General features: G+C 43.8%; 1 protein-coding gene across 2 annotated transcripts in view; it reads left to right on the forward strand.

Moving 5' to 3' along the window:
• Yeats2 (YEATS domain containing 2) overlaps positions 1-17,726 on the forward strand; it is a 94,032-nt gene that overhangs the window by 68,008 nt on the left and 8,298 nt on the right. For both annotated transcript variants that reach the window (XM_021209358.2, XM_029544481.1), the window contains exons 17-27: positions 452-613; positions 1,968-2,137; positions 2,800-2,958; positions 4,409-4,585; positions 5,967-6,147; positions 7,513-7,641; positions 8,638-8,739; positions 12,633-12,735; positions 13,924-13,997; positions 15,990-16,069; positions 17,061-17,262. In XM_021209358.2, the coding sequence (XP_021065017.1) occupies positions 452-613; positions 1,968-2,137; positions 2,800-2,958; positions 4,409-4,585; positions 5,967-6,147; positions 7,513-7,641; positions 8,638-8,739; positions 12,633-12,735; positions 13,924-13,997; positions 15,990-16,069; positions 17,061-17,262 (1,539 nt within the window). The remainder of the gene's footprint in view (positions 1-451; positions 614-1,967; positions 2,138-2,799; positions 2,959-4,408; positions 4,586-5,966; positions 6,148-7,512; positions 7,642-8,637; positions 8,740-12,632; positions 12,736-13,923; positions 13,998-15,989; positions 16,070-17,060; positions 17,263-17,726) is intronic.

Genomic DNA, 17,726 nt, shown 5'->3' on the forward strand with positions numbered 1-17,726 from the left:
GGAAGGAAGGAAGGAAGGAAGGAAGGAAGGAAGGAAGGAAGGAAGGAAGGAAGGAAGGAAGGCCGGCCAGGTTGTGATGGCACACCTTTAATCCCAGCACTCAGGAGGCAGAGGCAGGTAAATCTCTTAAGAGGCCAGCCTGGTTTAGAGTGAGTTCCAGGGCTACACAGAAAAGTTCTGTCCTACCCCTCAAATCCCCCAAAAAGAAGAAGAAATAGTCCAGGTTAGGCTCATTGCCATGCAGAATTTCAGATATGGGTTCAGCCAGTGTATATAAAGCATAAATTTATGAAAGGCTTTTCTAGGATGTAAATTATTTAGTTTAAGACATCTAGGAAATGAACTAAGGTTTTACTCTTTGTTAACTAGGTATGTTATTGACCCATGTTTAATTTTAGAATGTTATCCATAGTTGATGACCTTCTTGTTTTCCTAACCTCTGTCATTTTAGTAATGGCCACCTTGCAACTACCAGCCACTAATTTGGCCAACCTGGCAAACTTGCCTCCGGGCACTAAACTGTACCTTACCACGAACAGCAAGAACCCCTCAGGAAAAGGGAAGCTGCTGCTGATTCCTCAAGGAGCCATCCTGCGAGCTACCAACAATGCCAGTTAGTGCATCATTCCATCATTCAGTCCCTGGGTCTCTACGTGGGTCCGTCTTGCCCAGCTGAGGGTCATCCTTTCCTGAGCCAGGAACTGTTTCTGTAATTCTGCTTGATTGTGTAATGGAAGAATTTGCCCAAGTGGATTTTATATATTTAACTAGACAGTGGGTTTAAACATTATCATAGTCTTAGGTAGTGTTACGTGGGGCATTCTGTGAAGGGTCCATCTACTTGAGGGTTGTTTTCTTCTGACACAGATGTGCTGGGGTAGGAACCAATTGTCTCTGTGACTAGTTTTTGGTTGTATTACTAGGTTTGGAGTTGAAATGAAAATTCAGGTTCAGTCTAAGTGTGTGTCTTAAAGCCCCAAGGACACTATGTAGTTTATTTAGCTACATAAAACTTTTGCTTTGACGGGTGTGGGTGGTGTTGAAAATACGGATTTCCCTCTGAATTGAAATAAAGGAGCCAGGCGTCCCTTGGCTGTTGACAGACTATCTCAAATACGCACAGTCTTGTCAGGCCTGGCAGTGCTTAGATGGAGAAGTGACTGACCCTTGCCCGGTACTTTGTTAAGCCGCTTACTGTTTCTATAATGGGTTGTTGCCACTTACGCTATTTCCCTCTCACCTAGATAGTACAGTGTCAGAAAGATTTGTAAGGAAGGGCCAGCCTCCATATTCTGTGTGAGAGCAGATGTCATCTCTGGTCTCCACTTTCCTCAGGGTCAGAGGCTGTTGAAGGATTGGGCTTGTTGTAATCAAGTGACAAAGTTTGTTAAATGTATGCTTATTATAGTCCACGTAGCTCACCACCATGGAAGGAAAGGGGGGAAAAAGGCTTTGAAGTGAGATCTGAAAAAGAATTGAGAAGTTGGAGCCAGAGATGGTTAATTTGATATAAAAATGTTGTCTAGAAAATATTAGCATCAGATCTTAAGTCAAAATACTGTCAAAAATAAATTCTTCATTGTACTCAGAGTGGAGGTATAGTCAGCTACCAGTCTCTTAAAAGTACAAGTCAAGTGTCCTGTTATCTAGAATGCTTGAGACCAGACATTGATTGCAGTTTTTTAGAATTTGGAATTTTTATAGAGAGTTTATCAAGTATAGTCCCAAAAAAATCTAAAATGCTCCATAATCTAGAACTTTGGGTGTTATTCAGTATCCAAAATGCTTTGAATTTAAGATTTCCAGACTGTACATGCTGAGGGTCTGAGCAGATTCAGTCTCGGTCTTTACTGGGCGTTTTCCTCGCTCGTCACTGAGGGAACGGTGGTGTGGGCGAAGTCTACACTCATCTGCTTTTTCTGTTGAGCTACTTCCTGTGATGCTCCTGTCACCCGTTTTGCTTACAGACCTGCAGTCTGGCTCGGCTGCTGCTGGTGGCAGTGGCAGCAGTGGTGCAGGGGGAGGCAGTGGAGGTGGCGGTGGCAGCGGAGCAGGAGGAACCCCAAGCACCTCTGGCCCAGGAGGGGGGCCCCAGCACCTGACTTACACATCCTACATCCTCAAGCAAACCCCCCAGGTCTGGGAAGCAAATACCTGATCTTATAAATTACTTAACTTCCTGATAAGTGCCTTTAATTATTGTTGATTTCCCTTGACCATTTTAGCCATTAAATCTGTATTATTTTTGAGCTTGTTTTGGTTTTGAGAAGTAAAAAGATAGATTCAGGAAGATTTAAATGATTAATGTAAGACCTTCCTGCTAAGCTAATGGTAGAGTTTGGATTTGATTCCTATTTTCCTGCCCCAAAGAAAGAGCCTGCTATGCTAATTCCCCCTGCCCATCTCCTAGGTAGTAAACAGTATTAATGCACAGCTGAAGCGCTGCTCTTAGAAAGGTAAAAGCAGAGGCAGCGTCAGGCTGTGGTGCTCAGGCTGTGGTACTCAGGCTGTGGTGCTCAGGCTGTGGTGCTCAGGTTGAATTCAGTGAGGACGAGCTCCATCCTTCTTTTCCTTTTGTTGAAGTCTTGATCCTCCTCCACGACTGTATTCAGACATGGTCCGGTCATTGTCATTGGAGAGAGTAGGACTAAATCCAGTTGTGGTTTTAAACCAGTAGGGTGGGCTTCCTAGTGGCACTCTGGTTCTTTGAGTTGTAGAATGCAGCCGAGACATTACAGCCTGTAGGTGGAGGCCATCAGAGTTTAATGTATTTTAGTAAATTATTTTCCTCCAACTTAGGGTACATTTTTAGTTGGCCAACCATCACCCCAAACACCCGGAAAACAACTGACTACTGCATCAGTTGTTCAAGGAACACTGGGAGTCAGTTCATCGTCTGCACAGGGACAACAGACACTGAAAGTCATCTCTGGACAGAAAACCACTTTGTTTACACAGGTAAGCGTACCCATCTGCATGCCTAACAACATGGTAATTTTTTTCCATTAAGTAATTTATTCACTTTACATCATGACCACAGCCCCCACTCCTCCTAGTCCCCCTCAGATGGCCTCTCCCCCAACCCCATCCTCCACTTCATCTCTAAGAAGGTTGAAGTCCTCCCTGGGTACCAACCCACCCTGACACCTTAAGTCACCGCAGGACCAGGTATATTCTCTCCCTCTGAGGCTAGCCAAGACGGTCCTGTTAGGGGGACAGGATCCACAGCGACGCCACAGAGTCAAAGTAAGCCCCCTTTCCATGTGATGGCATGCTGTATTTTCTGTCAAACTTCAAGTAAGAAGTTAGGGGGCCAGATGAGGAGATGCAGGCAGGCCTTTGTGAATTTGAAGCCAGTCAAGGCCATATACAGAGAAAAAAATTCCTGTCAATTTCTAGGTAGGTAGGTAGGTAGGTAGGTAGATGGATAGATGGGTAGATCCTGTATCTGTCTTAGAGTACCATTAACTTACCTGCCTGAATTTTGCCCTACATGGTTTTAGTATCTCGTGTTTAAAGCCTTTCCAGGGAGATGGGTAAGAGCACTTAAGCAAGTTCCCAGAACTCATGTAGAAAGTTAGAGGACTTAGTATAGCAAGCTGTTCAATCCCTGAGGTCTACATAAAGGTGGAAAGAGCCAACTCCACAAATCATAGCATGTGTGCAGCTGTCCCCACCTAAAATAACAATAATTAAAGATTTTTGTTTACATTTAGTGTGGCCGTAACATAACCCTAGTGCTGTTGGGGCAGATACTGTAGGATCACTAGAAGCTGGCCGCTAGTCTAGTTCCACAGTCACTGAGAGACCTTGTCTCCAGGAGAAAAGGCAGAAACTAATAGAGCAGAACACTTGAGGTCCTCCTTTGGCCTCCATATATGTACAATCATGTGCACTTGCACATACATCATACCACACACTCAAAAGTGAACTGCAAAAATACTCCATGAAATTTAAGAAAACTTTGACTCAATTATTTTGAAACAAAGGACCTGGTATCTTTGAAGATACTAATTACAAATAGTAATGCATTCGTTTATTTGTTCCATTTTAGTGTAAGGGAACCTCAGAGGTTGTAGAATTCAGCTTGTTGGAAAGGTTCATAGCACGACACACAATCCTCATTGGCAAGACTTTCTTTCTTTCTTTTTTTTTTTTTTTTTTTTTTTTTTTTTTTTTTTTGGTTTTTCAAGACAGGGTTTCTCTGTGTAGCCCTGGCTGTCCTGGAACTCACTCTGTAGACCAGGCTGGCATCGAACTCAGAAATCCGCCTACCTCTGCCTCCTGAGTGCTGGGACTAAAGGCGTGCGCCACCACGCCTGGCTAGGCAAGACTTTCTTAAATCCTATCAAATGCAGATAAGGAGTAAGTTGTGCAGTGTTGTCATTCAACCTTTTGATGGCTGCAGGCAGCCCCTGCTGGGCAGGCATCACTGCTGAAGTTACCTGACAACACCCTGAAGTCGGTGCCAGCAGCTCCACAGCTCGCCAAGCCTGGGACCACGATGCTGCGAGTGGCAGGGGGCGTGATCACAGCTGCTCCCTCCCCTGCAGTGGCCTTCTCAGCAAATGGCGCTGTACACCAGGTGAGGAAAGCAGAGGGCCAGTGTGGGAATGAGCCTGGCTGAGCAGGCCTTCAGAGAGCCCACACCCTTGAGATGTGAGATAATTATAGCATTGGCTAGCTCATTTTCCTTGTCCCCAAAAGAGATTCCATGAGTCAGCAGCTCCTTTCCAGTCCCATCGCTTCCGGCCCTATCCTATACAAAACACTCACCTCCCTTTTCTATCTTTTTATTTTATTTTAGGTAGTTGGGGTGTGGAGATCAGGGGCTCCTTGCAGGAGTTTGTTCGTTCTTTCCCTCCATACTTGTGGCATCAAACTCTGACTGTAACTCATAAGCCATTTTGACTGTCCAAGTCTTTCTGCATGGATTTTTCTGTTTGGAGGATTTTATATAAATAATACACATGGCCCTTTATATCTGGCTACTTCTGCTTAGTGTGAGTTTTGTTTTGTTTTGACACAGTCTCACTATGTAGCTCAGGCTAGCCCTTGCCTCTGCCCCCTGAGTGCTGGAGCTACACCCATCTACATGACATTTGCAGGACTTATTTATGTTCTAACATCAGTTTTCCATTTTTTTAATATCTGAATAATACTTAGATTTATGAATTTTTTTTGTCCATCACTTAATGGAATTTTTATTTCCTATTTTTTGACTGTTAGGAATTCTGCTATAAACATGTTGATACACATTTTTCTTTTCTACAGAGCTAGTAGTAGAATTGCTGGCTTATATAGGAACTCTTCATATTTTGATGAACTGACAATGTAGATGTGCCATTTCATGTTCCCATCAGCCAGTTAGAAAAGTTACACTAAACTGACCTATATCCTTGGCCCCAAGAAACCATCCTTTTAGGGCCTGGAAAGAAAATCAGTGGCTAAGAATACTTGTTGCTCTTTTACATGACCTGAGTTCAGTTCCCACCACCCATGGAAGCCTGCTCACAGCCACCTGTAAGTCTAGCTCAACGAGATCTGCTGCTCTCTCTTGACTTCTGCAGGCATCTGCACAAACATAACACATCTACACATGTACATATAAATAAAATCTTTAAAAACAATTTTTTTAAAGAAACTATTTTTTGAAATTGTGTGGCATGGAATAGGCGAGTGTTGAGCTTATACAGGTCACCAAGCCTGAGTTTAATTCTCAGTACCCACATGGCAGGAAGAGAGAACCGACCACACACGTGCACGCGCACACACACACACATACACACACGCCTTCACACACCTTCATGGCCATGGAACACATGCCTTCATATGTAAACAGGACATCTCATGGGTAGTAGTGACCAAGACCTGCTGTTTTCTGGTGTGCTGTGTGAGCCGCTGCTCTGGGAAAGTCACCGTGCCGCCATCTTCCTAACTCCCCTTCTGTCGCTCTGGTTGAACAGTCTGAAGGATCAGCCCCTGTGTCATCCTCTGTCAGTTCTATAATCAAAACTCCGGGTCAGCCACAAGTGTGTGTAAGCCAGGCCACCATGGCGACCTGCAAGGGCACAGCTGCTGCTGCCGTCACTGCCGCATCCCTGGTGTCCGCACCAAGCTCCATCTCTGGGAAAGCCACAGTGTCAGGTAAGTGCCGTGACACTCCTTCTCTGTCTTTCTCATTAGACAGCAATGTTCATATTTCGTATAGTATATCATGAAATAAGCCAGAAACATTTTCCAGATGGCTACTTTTTTACAGCACATTTAGTGTGGGGGTAAGGGAGTGGGGACTACAGCTAAGGAGCTGGTTCTCGGACACTGTACTGACTAGTTTTGTGTCAACTTGACACAGCTGGAGTTATCACAGAGAAAGGAGCTTTAGTTGGGGAAATGCCTCCATGAGATCCAGCTGTGGGGCATTTTCTCAATTAGTGATCAAGGGGGAGAGGCCCCTTGTGGGTGGGATCATCTCTGGGCTGGTAGTCTTGGATTCTATAAGAGAGCAGGTTGAGCAAGCCAGGGGAGGCAAGCCAGTAAAGAACATCCCTCCGTGGCTTCTGCATCAGCTCCTGCTTTCTGAGCTGTTTGAGTTCCAGTCCTGCATCCTTTGGTGATCAACAGCAGTGTGGAAATGTAAGCCAAATAAACCCTTTCCTCCCCAACCTGCTTCTTGGTCATGATGTCTGTGCAGGAATAGAACCCCTGACTAACAGACACCAAGCTTGGCAGCAAGTGGACCAAGCTTGGCAGCAAGTGGCCTTACTCTGTGGAGTCATGGGACTCATTATGTGCACCAGATTGGCCCAGGCTCCTGCCTCTGCCTTCTGAGTGCTGGGATTACAGGTGTGCACCACACCACCATCATTGAGACGAGCCTTTTCAGGTGCTTCCCCTTTCTCTTCCTCCCATATCCTGGCTCAAAAAAAAAAAGAAAGAAGAAGAAGAAGAAAAAGCTTTTTCTATAGCATGGGCCCCAATAAGGTTAAGGAAGTCAGGTCTGCAGACTGTACATTCTCTTATATAAACACCGAAATGATGAAAAAACAAAGACCTTGTTGGGGTAATCAATCAGGGAGGGTCGCAGGCATTGACAGGGCTTTGGGCTAAACACTGGTTAGTGTATAATCAGAACCTTTGCCATTTTATTGCTTTTCAACTGCTTATCATACAGTATTTTCATTAAAAACAGGAATTTGAAAACTACAAGCACCAAGTCATTGTCTTACTCCATAGGGCGTGTCCTGGCAGCAGTTACTGCTTTGCCTTCCTGTCCTGCTTTTTGTTTTATTTTGTTTTGTTTTAGGACAAGGACAGTTGAAAAATAAATTATTATATCATATCAGAGTTTTATTGTGAAATCTCTTATCCATTGCCTCCTGAATCCAACTTTTCATTTACTAAAGGGTGCTTGTCCTGGGCACTTCCTGTGGGAGAGACTGAGAGTGTCAGAGAGGCCAGGAGCTTGAAGGAAATTCCTGAACTGAACTTGGCATTGTCTTCCCACTTCAGGGTTGTTAAAAGTTCATTCTGCTCAGTCCAGTCCCCAGCAGGCTGTCCTGACAATTCCCAGTCAGCTCAAACCACTGAGCATCAACACCTCTGGTGGCGTGCAGACTGTCTTGATGCCTGTGAATAAAGGTGCGTGCCCTCTGGTACTGACGCAGCTCTGTCTCGGGAACCCTTCTACTAGGCGGTGATGCCTCTTGGTTTTGTACAGCTTGTCATTTAGCCTTTATGTTTCATTTCATGTGCATGAGTGGGTGCATGCAAGTGTATGAGCTTAGAGGACAACTTGTGAGTTAAGTGCTCCTTCTACAGTGTGGGTTCCAGGGATTTAACTCAGGCCGTTATGGTGCATGGTGGTAAGCACCTGTGTCCCCCGAGCACTGGAGCTTGGCTCTAGCTGCCCATTTCTAAAGATGTGTCCAAAAGAACACTTGGAGCATTTGTGAATTGGGTTTATTTCATTTATATTTTCTTAGTTTACTGACCTGCCCTCATGGCCATAGTGGAGGCTGTAACTCAGTTATTCTGCCACTAGTGGGCAGCACAGCTTAAGATTGTGGTGTACACTTAAAAATGGGCTCTCGAGAACATGGGAGTTAGGTCATTTGTAATAAAAATAATTTCTGTCTCAAGGACAACAGGGAAGAATGTAAATGCCATAGGGTGGGAGTAGGGCCATTAAGCTTTGTTTTCTGGACATAGCATGGCCATTGCACTCAAGGATGCAGTGGCCACGGTGGTCACCTACCCAGGGCTCGCACAAGGCTGGGCCTGTCAGCTCTGTCTTGGATAGGAGATGGCCTTAGAAGTCCAGCCCCTCCGCAGGGGCACTGTTGACAGTTGATGGTTACCGAGAGAAAGGGGTGCTATCTTTAGTGGTCTAAACACTGGTGAGTAGATAGCTCCACACTATGGCCCATGTGTGCATTGCTGGTTAAAAGTCAGCCTAAAAACAAAGACAGGGCAGTGGGAGCTGCTTTTGGGAGACAGGGGAGCTGGTAGCATAAGAGAACGTGGGGGAATGAGCGTGGCCAGGATATATTTAAATGCATGTATAAAATTGCTGAAGATTAAATTAAAGAAAATACTTATTTTCTGTCACAATTATACTCTCTTTCTGTGTCCTAGTGGTTCAGTCGTTTTCTACCAGCAAATTACCTACTACTGTCCTGCCCATAAGTGTTCCAAATCCAGCTGTCCCCAGCTCTGCTCCAGTAGCAATTGCCAAAGGTATGTAGGACCTCACAGTATCTTTGTTCCAAAGTTTTAGCTTTGAGTTTCAGCATCTGTCAGCTATTTGACAAATATATGTGAAGCACTGTGTCATAGTCTAAAGGAGATTGACATTATGCGTCATCCGGCATCATTTTTGCCTTCAGTTTATAACCTGGTTCAAGAAAGCTGCATAAATAGCAAACTGTGGTCGGTAAGTACCAGACAAGTAGTCTGAAAAGTGATCACTGGCATGGTGCAGTCGAGGATTTGTGTCCAGGGCTCTCAGGGACAGGACTTGTGTAAACCAGACTTTTAAAGAGTAGAGAACTCTAGAGCTGTAAGGAGGTCAAGGGATATGAACTTGTATGGGCTTGTGTAAACCAGACTTACAGAATAGAGAGCCCTATAGCTGTAGGGAGGTCAAGGGGTGTGCTGGTTTAAGGAAACAAGAGAGACAAAACTTTGAGGGCTTATTTTGGAGCTTAAGCACTTAGGAATCCATTTAGGCAACATACTTGTCAGAAGGGAGTTTTAGTGGGAATACACTGAGCTAGCAGGATATCCCTCAGTGTAAGAATCCCTGATAGTAGAAGGTGGGTCATCTATGACACCTAGCAGTGACAGGCTCATATAGTCGAAGCCTCTAGTGTATTAGTCCCCAGTGCCTGCTACTTTGTGGATACAACACTATCAGTAATTTTTGTGTCAATCAGTCCTTCAGTTAGCTGTCAGACCCTAGATTTTGTTGGGAATGCAAGCACTTCCCATGTACAGGAAGCAGTGCAGTTGAAATTTGTACCAAGCTGCTGCTCTTGAGGCATTCTGGAATCCTGTCATCTTGGGAGATGGATTTGTAATTTGCTAAATGCTCATTTAAAGCAGAGGATAGCTGATGGATTCAGGGCCAAAGTTTGTAAGTAAAGCTTCATTGACACATAGCTACTCCCATTCACCTTCGTATTTTTTTTTTTCAAACTCCCGAGAGTTTGAATCCTGCAGAGACCATATGACTCACAACACTTCCAGTACTTATGGATAGGGAGCGTTTGTTTGCCCTTGAGCAAAATTGGCTATGACAGCATTAATGCTGCTCCACACCAGACTGATGTGTTTAATTTTGGACCAGGACAGAGCATCTTTTATTTTGGGGTTTCATTATACTAACTGTATGTGTGCACGTTGGCATGTACACACCATGGCACATATAGAGAACTTTAAGGACAGTTTTCAAGAGTTGGTTCTCTGTTCATGTGAATTACAGGGACCTAATTCAGGATGTCAGGATTGGCAGAACACTCCTTTGCCCTCTGAGCCTCCTCACCAGTCCTCTTATTTGGTTTTAAGCAAAGTAAAATGTGCAGTGAGGTGCATAGCCATTAAATACAGTAAAAAACCAAAGAGAGGGAAGACTCAGCAGTACCAAATGTCCAGTAATGTAGAACGGGAAAGATGGGACAGAAACAATGGTTCCGGGCCACTGTAGATGAAGGTACTTGCCACCAAGGTTCCCGAGGACCTGGGTTAAGGCCCCAGGGCCCACCCAGTGGAATGAGAGAACAAATTCCCACTAGTTGTTCTCTGACTTCCCCACATGCCCTGGTACATGTATGTCCATATACATACATATGCATGCATACCAAACAAAGTTAGAATGACAGAGGGGCAGGTGTGGCAGCTGGAGAGCTGGCTCAGCAGCTAAGAGCTCTTGCTGCTCTTACAGAAGACCTAACTTGGATCCCAGTGCCCACAGCCCAAGCTCACAGCTGCCTATAGCTCCCAGCCTCGCCCTGGAGGAGCTGAGTCTGATGCCTTCTTCTGCCTTCAGTGGCAGCCCTCACAGTCCTGGCACACATACACACATAGCCATTAATAATAAAAGTTTAAAAAAAAAAAAAAATCTTAGATTTGTAGGGGCAACCCTAAAAACATTTTAAGAGAAATTAAAAGGAGATAAATAGAAGAATATATTATAGTTCAAAGTGCAAACGTAAAATAAAAAAGCCAAAGTCAGACATGGTGGTGTGCCCCCCTAATCTCAGCATTCTGGAAGCAGAGGCTGCCATTGGCTTTTTAGTGAGACGTTCTCATGAGGCTACTAACTAGTTGTTTTGATAGCAGAACAGTCTTGATCAGAATCAGGAAGACAGGCTAGTAGATAGATACTAAGGAGCCTCAGCCTTTGAAATAGTCAGAGATGACAAAGACTCATGAAACAGAAAATATGGGAGGCAAAGGCAGGCAGATTTCTGAGTTCGAGGCCAGCCTGGTCTACAAAGTCCAGGACAGCCAGGGCTACACAGAGAAACCCTGTCTCGAAAAAAAACAAAAAAAAAAAAGAAAAAAGAAAAGAAAAGAATGCCCATGACATGCCCTCTCAGTGGAGAGGGGTGGTCTCTTTGATGACAAGCAGGTGAGGAGGGAAGGGACGTGGACATACCATGTCTGAAAGCAGCAATACTCCTGCCTTATATCAAAGGTAACAACTAGTTTAAATTAGAATATAAACTCAAATATGAAAGATCTAAAAACTTTTTATGGAAGAAAATGTGAGACACAGGATGTTGGAAAAGGGGACTTAATTATGAGAACCTTGCTTTATCAGAGACTATTAAAAGAAAAAAGTCAAGCTACAGACTCTTAAGATATCCTCCACATATATAAAACACAAAAGAATCATGTCTTGAATGTATAGTGACCACTCAAAACCAGTGTGAAAAACACTTCTCAGAAGAGGACATCCAAATAGCTCAAAGCCTGTGAGACTTATTCAGCTTTATTAGTTTTGAAAGGAAATGTAAATTAAAACCCTAGCAATAAAGCAGGATCACCATGAATTCAAGTTTACCCAATACAGAGGCAATGAGGGATGTAAACAGCCAGGGCCTGGGTTAGCCGCTGTGGGGCCAGGCATACCACACACAGACATACACTCAGGTACATAAGTCAGTAGAGACTGTCAGAAAAAAGGAAGAGAAGCTATGCAGAAACAAGAGCTGTGTCAGCACAGTTGTTTCAAAGGAATATCCTCTGAGATACTGCTGTTTATATCAGCAGAGTTAATGCAGCTTAAGTATTTCCAGTCAAGGACAGAACTGTTTTAAATTTTATAGTATTTCCACACATATATGTATATGTACTATCTTGGGAATGAAACGCAAATGTAAACAAGAAATGGATTCATGCTTCATATACCTGAAGATAATTTTATATATTATTTTAAATTAATTTTGTATGCATTGCAGCTGCTTGTAGTGGCTCATACCTGTCATCCTAGTACTTGAGGTGATGAAGCAGGAGGATTTTCATGAATTCCAGGCCAACTAGACCACAGAAGAAATTCTATTCCATCCTAGGCTAGACCTTGTCTCAAAATACCAAAAATAACATCATCATCATCATCATAATAATAATAATAGCTGTGTATACATGAATGGTTTCATCTGTGAAGTAACATGTTGGTATTCAAACAGCTTTGGGTTGTTGTGGCCTGTGGTATTGAAACAGATAAAATTGACTTGAAAATTGCCAAGTGCCACAGATGTGCTTTTTGCTTTCTGTGTTTTTTCTCAGAATACTAGTATAATATTTCAGTTTGGTAAGCTCATCTGAAAAGATGATACCAGAATGGACACATCCCGAGCTAGAACAGTTGATGTGGTGTTCTAATATCAATCCTGGGTGGGGTGAGAGAGATGCAGAGCAGCATGACATGGTGGGCAGTCCACCTAGAGTCGACTCCCTCTGAGACCTAAGCAAATAGTTATCTCATGTGCTGAGCCTTTGAGGGCAGAAGACATTTGAGTCTCCTGCTTTGTCCACACACCTCAGGCAACAGAGCCCTCAGTTAGAGGGCTCAGGGTCTTCACCACTGGCCCCTGACAATTCTCTTTGTTGATCTTCCTTTGTAGTGAAGACTGAACCAGAAACTCCTGGGCCAAACTGCATCTCACAGGAGAGCCAGGTAGCAGTGAAAACAGAAGAGAGCTCTGAGCTAAGCAACTATGTCATTAAGTGAGTATTCTCATGTCTTCTAAGGGGTTCTGCTTTTGGTGTCTGTGACACTTTTCACGATCATTGTGACAGATGAGTATGTGCAGACAGTGAGGTATTAAGCGTGGTAGGGGCATTGTCCTTGCAGAGATGAAGAGTTTATCTTTTATGTGTGTGTGGATTTTGTCTGCATGTATGTCTGTATACCACTTGTGCCCCTGTTGTCTAAGGAGGCCAGAAGAAGGTGGCAGATCTCCTGAGACTAGAGTTTCAGATGGTTGTGAACCACCATGTCAGTGCTGGGAATTGAACTTGGGTTTTCTGGAATAGCCAGTGCTCTTGATTAAACACTGAGCCATCTTTCTGGTGCCTGAAGAGTTTAGCCAGTGATATAACTTAAAGGTAGCACTTGATCAGTAGTCTTGGAGGCCTCCAAATTTACTTGAGCCTGCTGATGTGCAGTCTGAGCTGAGTGGGGATGGCACACTCAAGTGTAATCACCCTGGTGCTTGCAGTTCCTGTTTCTGGATAGTAACACACTCTGCCTGTGCTTTGCAGGTGCCTCTGCAGGAGTGCTGTTCACTCTTCTGCCTTTCTCTAAAGTTTTCTCTTTTTTCAAATTAGGAACCCCCTCTGATCATGCACTTTGAATTGCTGGGAGCATCTAGAGACAGTAGAAACATGGTGACTCTTAACATGACACCTGGAGGGTTCAGTCAGTAAGCCTGAGACAGGCATTTGTATAATAGCAATACAAATAGATCTTTCTACTAATTTTCCAATGTAGATAAAATGTCTGCAGTAGTTGTATAATTAGCCAAAATCTGTTCTTGTGTTTTTTTTTTAAAAGCATAAAATGAGATCTATAACCACAAGTGGTGGTGCATGCCCATAATCCCAGCCCTGAGAGAGTAGAGGCAGGAAGATCAAGAATTCAAGATCATCTGCAAATTTCAGGCCAGCTGGGATTACATGAGACCCTGTCTTTAAAAGAAACAGAAGGAAGAAAGGAAAGGAAGCTGTTTATTAGCAGAGAGAGAGAAGGAGAGGGAGGGAGGGAGGGAGGGAGGGAAAGGAATATGCACTGTGTGTGTGTGTGTGTGTGTGTGTGTGTGTGTGTCGGGTGTGGTGTGTGAGAGAAAGGTGTCTGTATGTATGAGAGAGAACACATAACAAGCCTACAAAATCATCCTCGCTTACCCTTCCCAGGGTAGACCATTTGGAGACTACCCAGCAGCTCCTGACGGCAGTAGTGAAGAAGATCCCATTAATTACTGCAAAGGGTAAGACAGTGCCCTCATGTGCATTTTCTTAACACTTGGGGTGTTACCATGATTGTGACTTTTAGCCAGATGTCTGCAGGGGCCTCGTATTCACAGTACGTTGGTTGCATCCAGTTAGACTTAGGGTACAGGCAGTGCTGACGACAAAACCGTGAGCCGTGTGTGTGCTAAGCAGGTGCTTTCCTACTCGGCCCCTTTATCCTACCATTCACTTAGTCTTTAATCACTTATTTTCTTATATTTGTTTTATATGTAAATTATAAAATGTTAAGTACACACTACTAAGGCATAGTGTGCCACCCCTGCTATCTGCCATGAGTGCTTTACATAGACATCTCATTAGCCATAATCTTTTGTGTGATAATGTCTCCCCAGCTCACAACTCCCAGAATGGCAGTGACACCAGGTTAATTAACTCACACAGCTCTGGGTGACCAGGCAGGTACACAGCCAGCCCTATAAGACCATTAATATTTATATTAATGACATACTGTTTGGAAATGTGCAGTTTTCAAGACCCCTGACAGCAGAGTCAGTTGTGTTAGCTCCTGGTTAGTGGGATAAAATAGCTGATGCCTTGTCGTGAGTTGTTCTGACAGTAAAGCTTGCATAGACAGCCTTACTAAGGGAGACTGGTATTTGTTCATGGGCAAGATCACCATGAGAGTCGCAAGGGAGGTGCGCAGCAGTCTCCTGCCATGTGCATCATGTGGGCATCTAATGGTAGACTGACCACCTTGCTGATTTTTTTCCACTAATAGCAGCAGAAAAATTGCTGAGCCTTGTGGTACAAGCTCATAATCCCACCTCTTTGGGAAAATCATAGAGAACTATCTTGAGTTCAAGACCTGCCTAGGCAACTTAGTAAGACCCTGTCTCAAATTTTTAAAAATATAAAAAAGAGGGCTTGGAACGAAGAGTAGAACACTTACCTAGCATGTGCAGGGTCTTGTGTTAGATCTCTAGCATTGACTCCTAAAGTAAAATATCTCCTTTTCTCATTTTGGGAATCATTTTGAGATAGTTAAAAATATACTTTCAATGATGGTTTCCCTTCTTAGCAGAAAAGATGTGTCTCACACTTGTCCTACCTACACTGTACGTGTGCGCGTGTGTGTATGTATGCGTGCTTGTGTGTGCATGTGTGTGCATGTGCCTTCCTCTTTCTCTGTCCACTTACATAAAAACTCAGAATGTTAAAGCTTGAACTGGGCAGTTGAAGAGCATCTGTTACAGTTTACAGGGAAGGTCACTGAAGCCCAGAGTGTTGCCATGGCTTACCCAGAGCTACCTAGTGACAAGGCCAAGCCCCTAGTTCACCTCTGTTGCATTCTTTCATCTGTTGCCTTTATCCATCATGGAGATGTGTTGCTCAGTGAGAAATATGTCACACAAAGCAAGTGGGCCAGTAAGATGGTTCAGAGGGTAAAAGCTCTTCATCTACAGGAAACCTGCATAAAACGCCACATTGCAGAGGCAAGTATGTTGGTGCATCCCTTTAACACCAGCTCTCAGGAAGCATAGGCAGGCAGATCTTGAAGTTGAGGCCAGCCTTGACCACTAATGGACTCTGTCTTAAAAAAAAAAACCCAAAATATAAAAATTAATCAGTCGATAACTAGAAAGAAATCAGATTACAATAGGTCATGCATCTATAATGCTGGTGCATCTTTACCAGGACATGAGCGGCAGCCACAAGAGAATTGGCCAGAAACTTGTGATCAGCCAGTCTAGAACCCACAACTTAGCAGACATGGGAATTAAATCTGAGTCTCAGTAAGGTGGAAGAAGAGAACTAACCCTCAGGAGTTGTTTTCTTACTTCCACATGGCATACAGAAACCCTCACTTGCATACATATATCACACATGCAAAGTAATATAATTTTTCTATTATTTTATAAAAGGAAATCATGGAACTTGGAAATCTACTAACAATAAACTTTTATTCTAAGCAATCACTTTTATTCAGAGTTTGCAATTCTCTGTTGTAGGTGACGATGCCAGCTGCTTTTCTGCGAAGTCCTTGGAGCAGTATTATGGCTGGAACATTGGGAAGAGGAGAGCTGCTGAGGTGAGGCTGCTTGCCGGCCAGGTCTGTAGCCCGCACTGAAAGTCAGACGCACAGCAGGGTGGATACTTGTGTGTTCTTCCTCTATGGACAAAAGGAGGCAAACTTGCCCACCATTTCTCAGTCAGAAGCTTCGTTCTTCTGGATCCCAAATATCTTTTGAAGACTTGTTCTCCTGTACCAGGAAAATCATCTTATATTTTCTTTGAAAATTTTACATATGTTAGGGTTGAATAGTTGGCTCAACAGCAAGATGGCTGCTATCACAGAGGACTCAGGTTCATTTCCCAGCACCTGAATAGCAGTTCACAACAATCTGTAATTCCATTTCCAAAGGACCTAATGCCCTCTTTTGGCCACTTCAGACATGGAGGCATACAGGTGGTACACACAAATATACATAAAATTAATGTTTTTAAATTTGTAGATTTCAAAATAATACTGAATTCAGAGTTTTACAGAGTACTTACAACAGTATTGTCAAATCCAGTTGAATCTTGAGAGAAGAAAGTATGTGCTGTGTAACTGGGCACCAGTGGAAGCTGGGTCATTAAATTTGCTTTGGGGGAAATGAAAAGTTGGTTCATGACCAGGTGAAAAGCCTTAAATGCAGACATAGAAGTTTCTGTTTTATTTTGTAAACACCAAGACCAATAGTAACTCTTTTTATTATGTGTAAAATTCTTACTATGTATGTGTGCATGTGCACACATGCACATTCTCACATGCATGCCACTACACATTTGTGAAGGCTGGAGGACGTGAGGAGTCAGTTCTCCTACCATGAGATCCCTGCAGATCAGCTCATGTGGCTTGGTGGCATGTATCTCACCCTCTGAGCCATCTCACTGGTCCCAAGAGAAGCTCTTTCATGTCCCTCCCTTTGTTGCTAGACAGTGATGGAATCTGATTTTCTAGTTGCTTGGTTTATTTCAGTGCACAGCTATTGATTTTAAAGTTCAAGGGTTTAATTTTGGATCAAATCCTTTTTAAGTGGCAAAGGGCAATGACAGTACGAAAAGTGTTACAAGAAATCCTGGAGAAGAATCCAAGATTCCACCACCTGACACCCCTCAAGACCAAGCACATTGCTCACTGGTGCCGCTGCCACGGTTACACCCCACCAGACCCCGAGAGCCTGCGACATGATGGAGACTCAATTGAGGATGTGTTGACCCAGATTGACAGTGAGCCAGGTAGGCCTTCATAGGTTGCCCCAGTGTTGAGCATGCTTGCCTCCTGTCAACACCTACAAAACACTTGGCTTCAGTGTTCTTCCCTTCAGTTAGGGGTGAGGGAGAGCTGGTCTAGATGACAAGACCTTTCTTCTTACCATGACACCCCACACAGCACAGCCCTTCAGAATTCTACCCAAGTGTTTAAGGCGTTGTACCCTAGCCAGGAATGATCATTGACTGCCGTCTGGTAGGCATACATTGTTCTCATGGGAGTCTCCTTCCTGAGTTACTTTGAAGGCTCCCAACCCACTCTCTTTCCCTTGCTGTGTGACCTTAGGAACCCCTAGTAGGCAGGTCTGACCTACTACCATCAAAATAGGCCAGTGTCTTATGGATGTGGTACTGTACCCCCAAGCTTGGGGAGGGTGTTGAGGGCAGCCTTATCTAGTCCCTGATTTTAGTGGGATTGCTTCAAGTTTCTC

Source organism: Mus pahari, chromosome 12, assembly GCF_900095145.1.
Source record: "Mus pahari chromosome 12, PAHARI_EIJ_v1.1, whole genome shotgun sequence".
Lineage (NCBI taxonomy): Eukaryota > Metazoa > Chordata > Mammalia > Rodentia > Muridae > Mus > Mus pahari.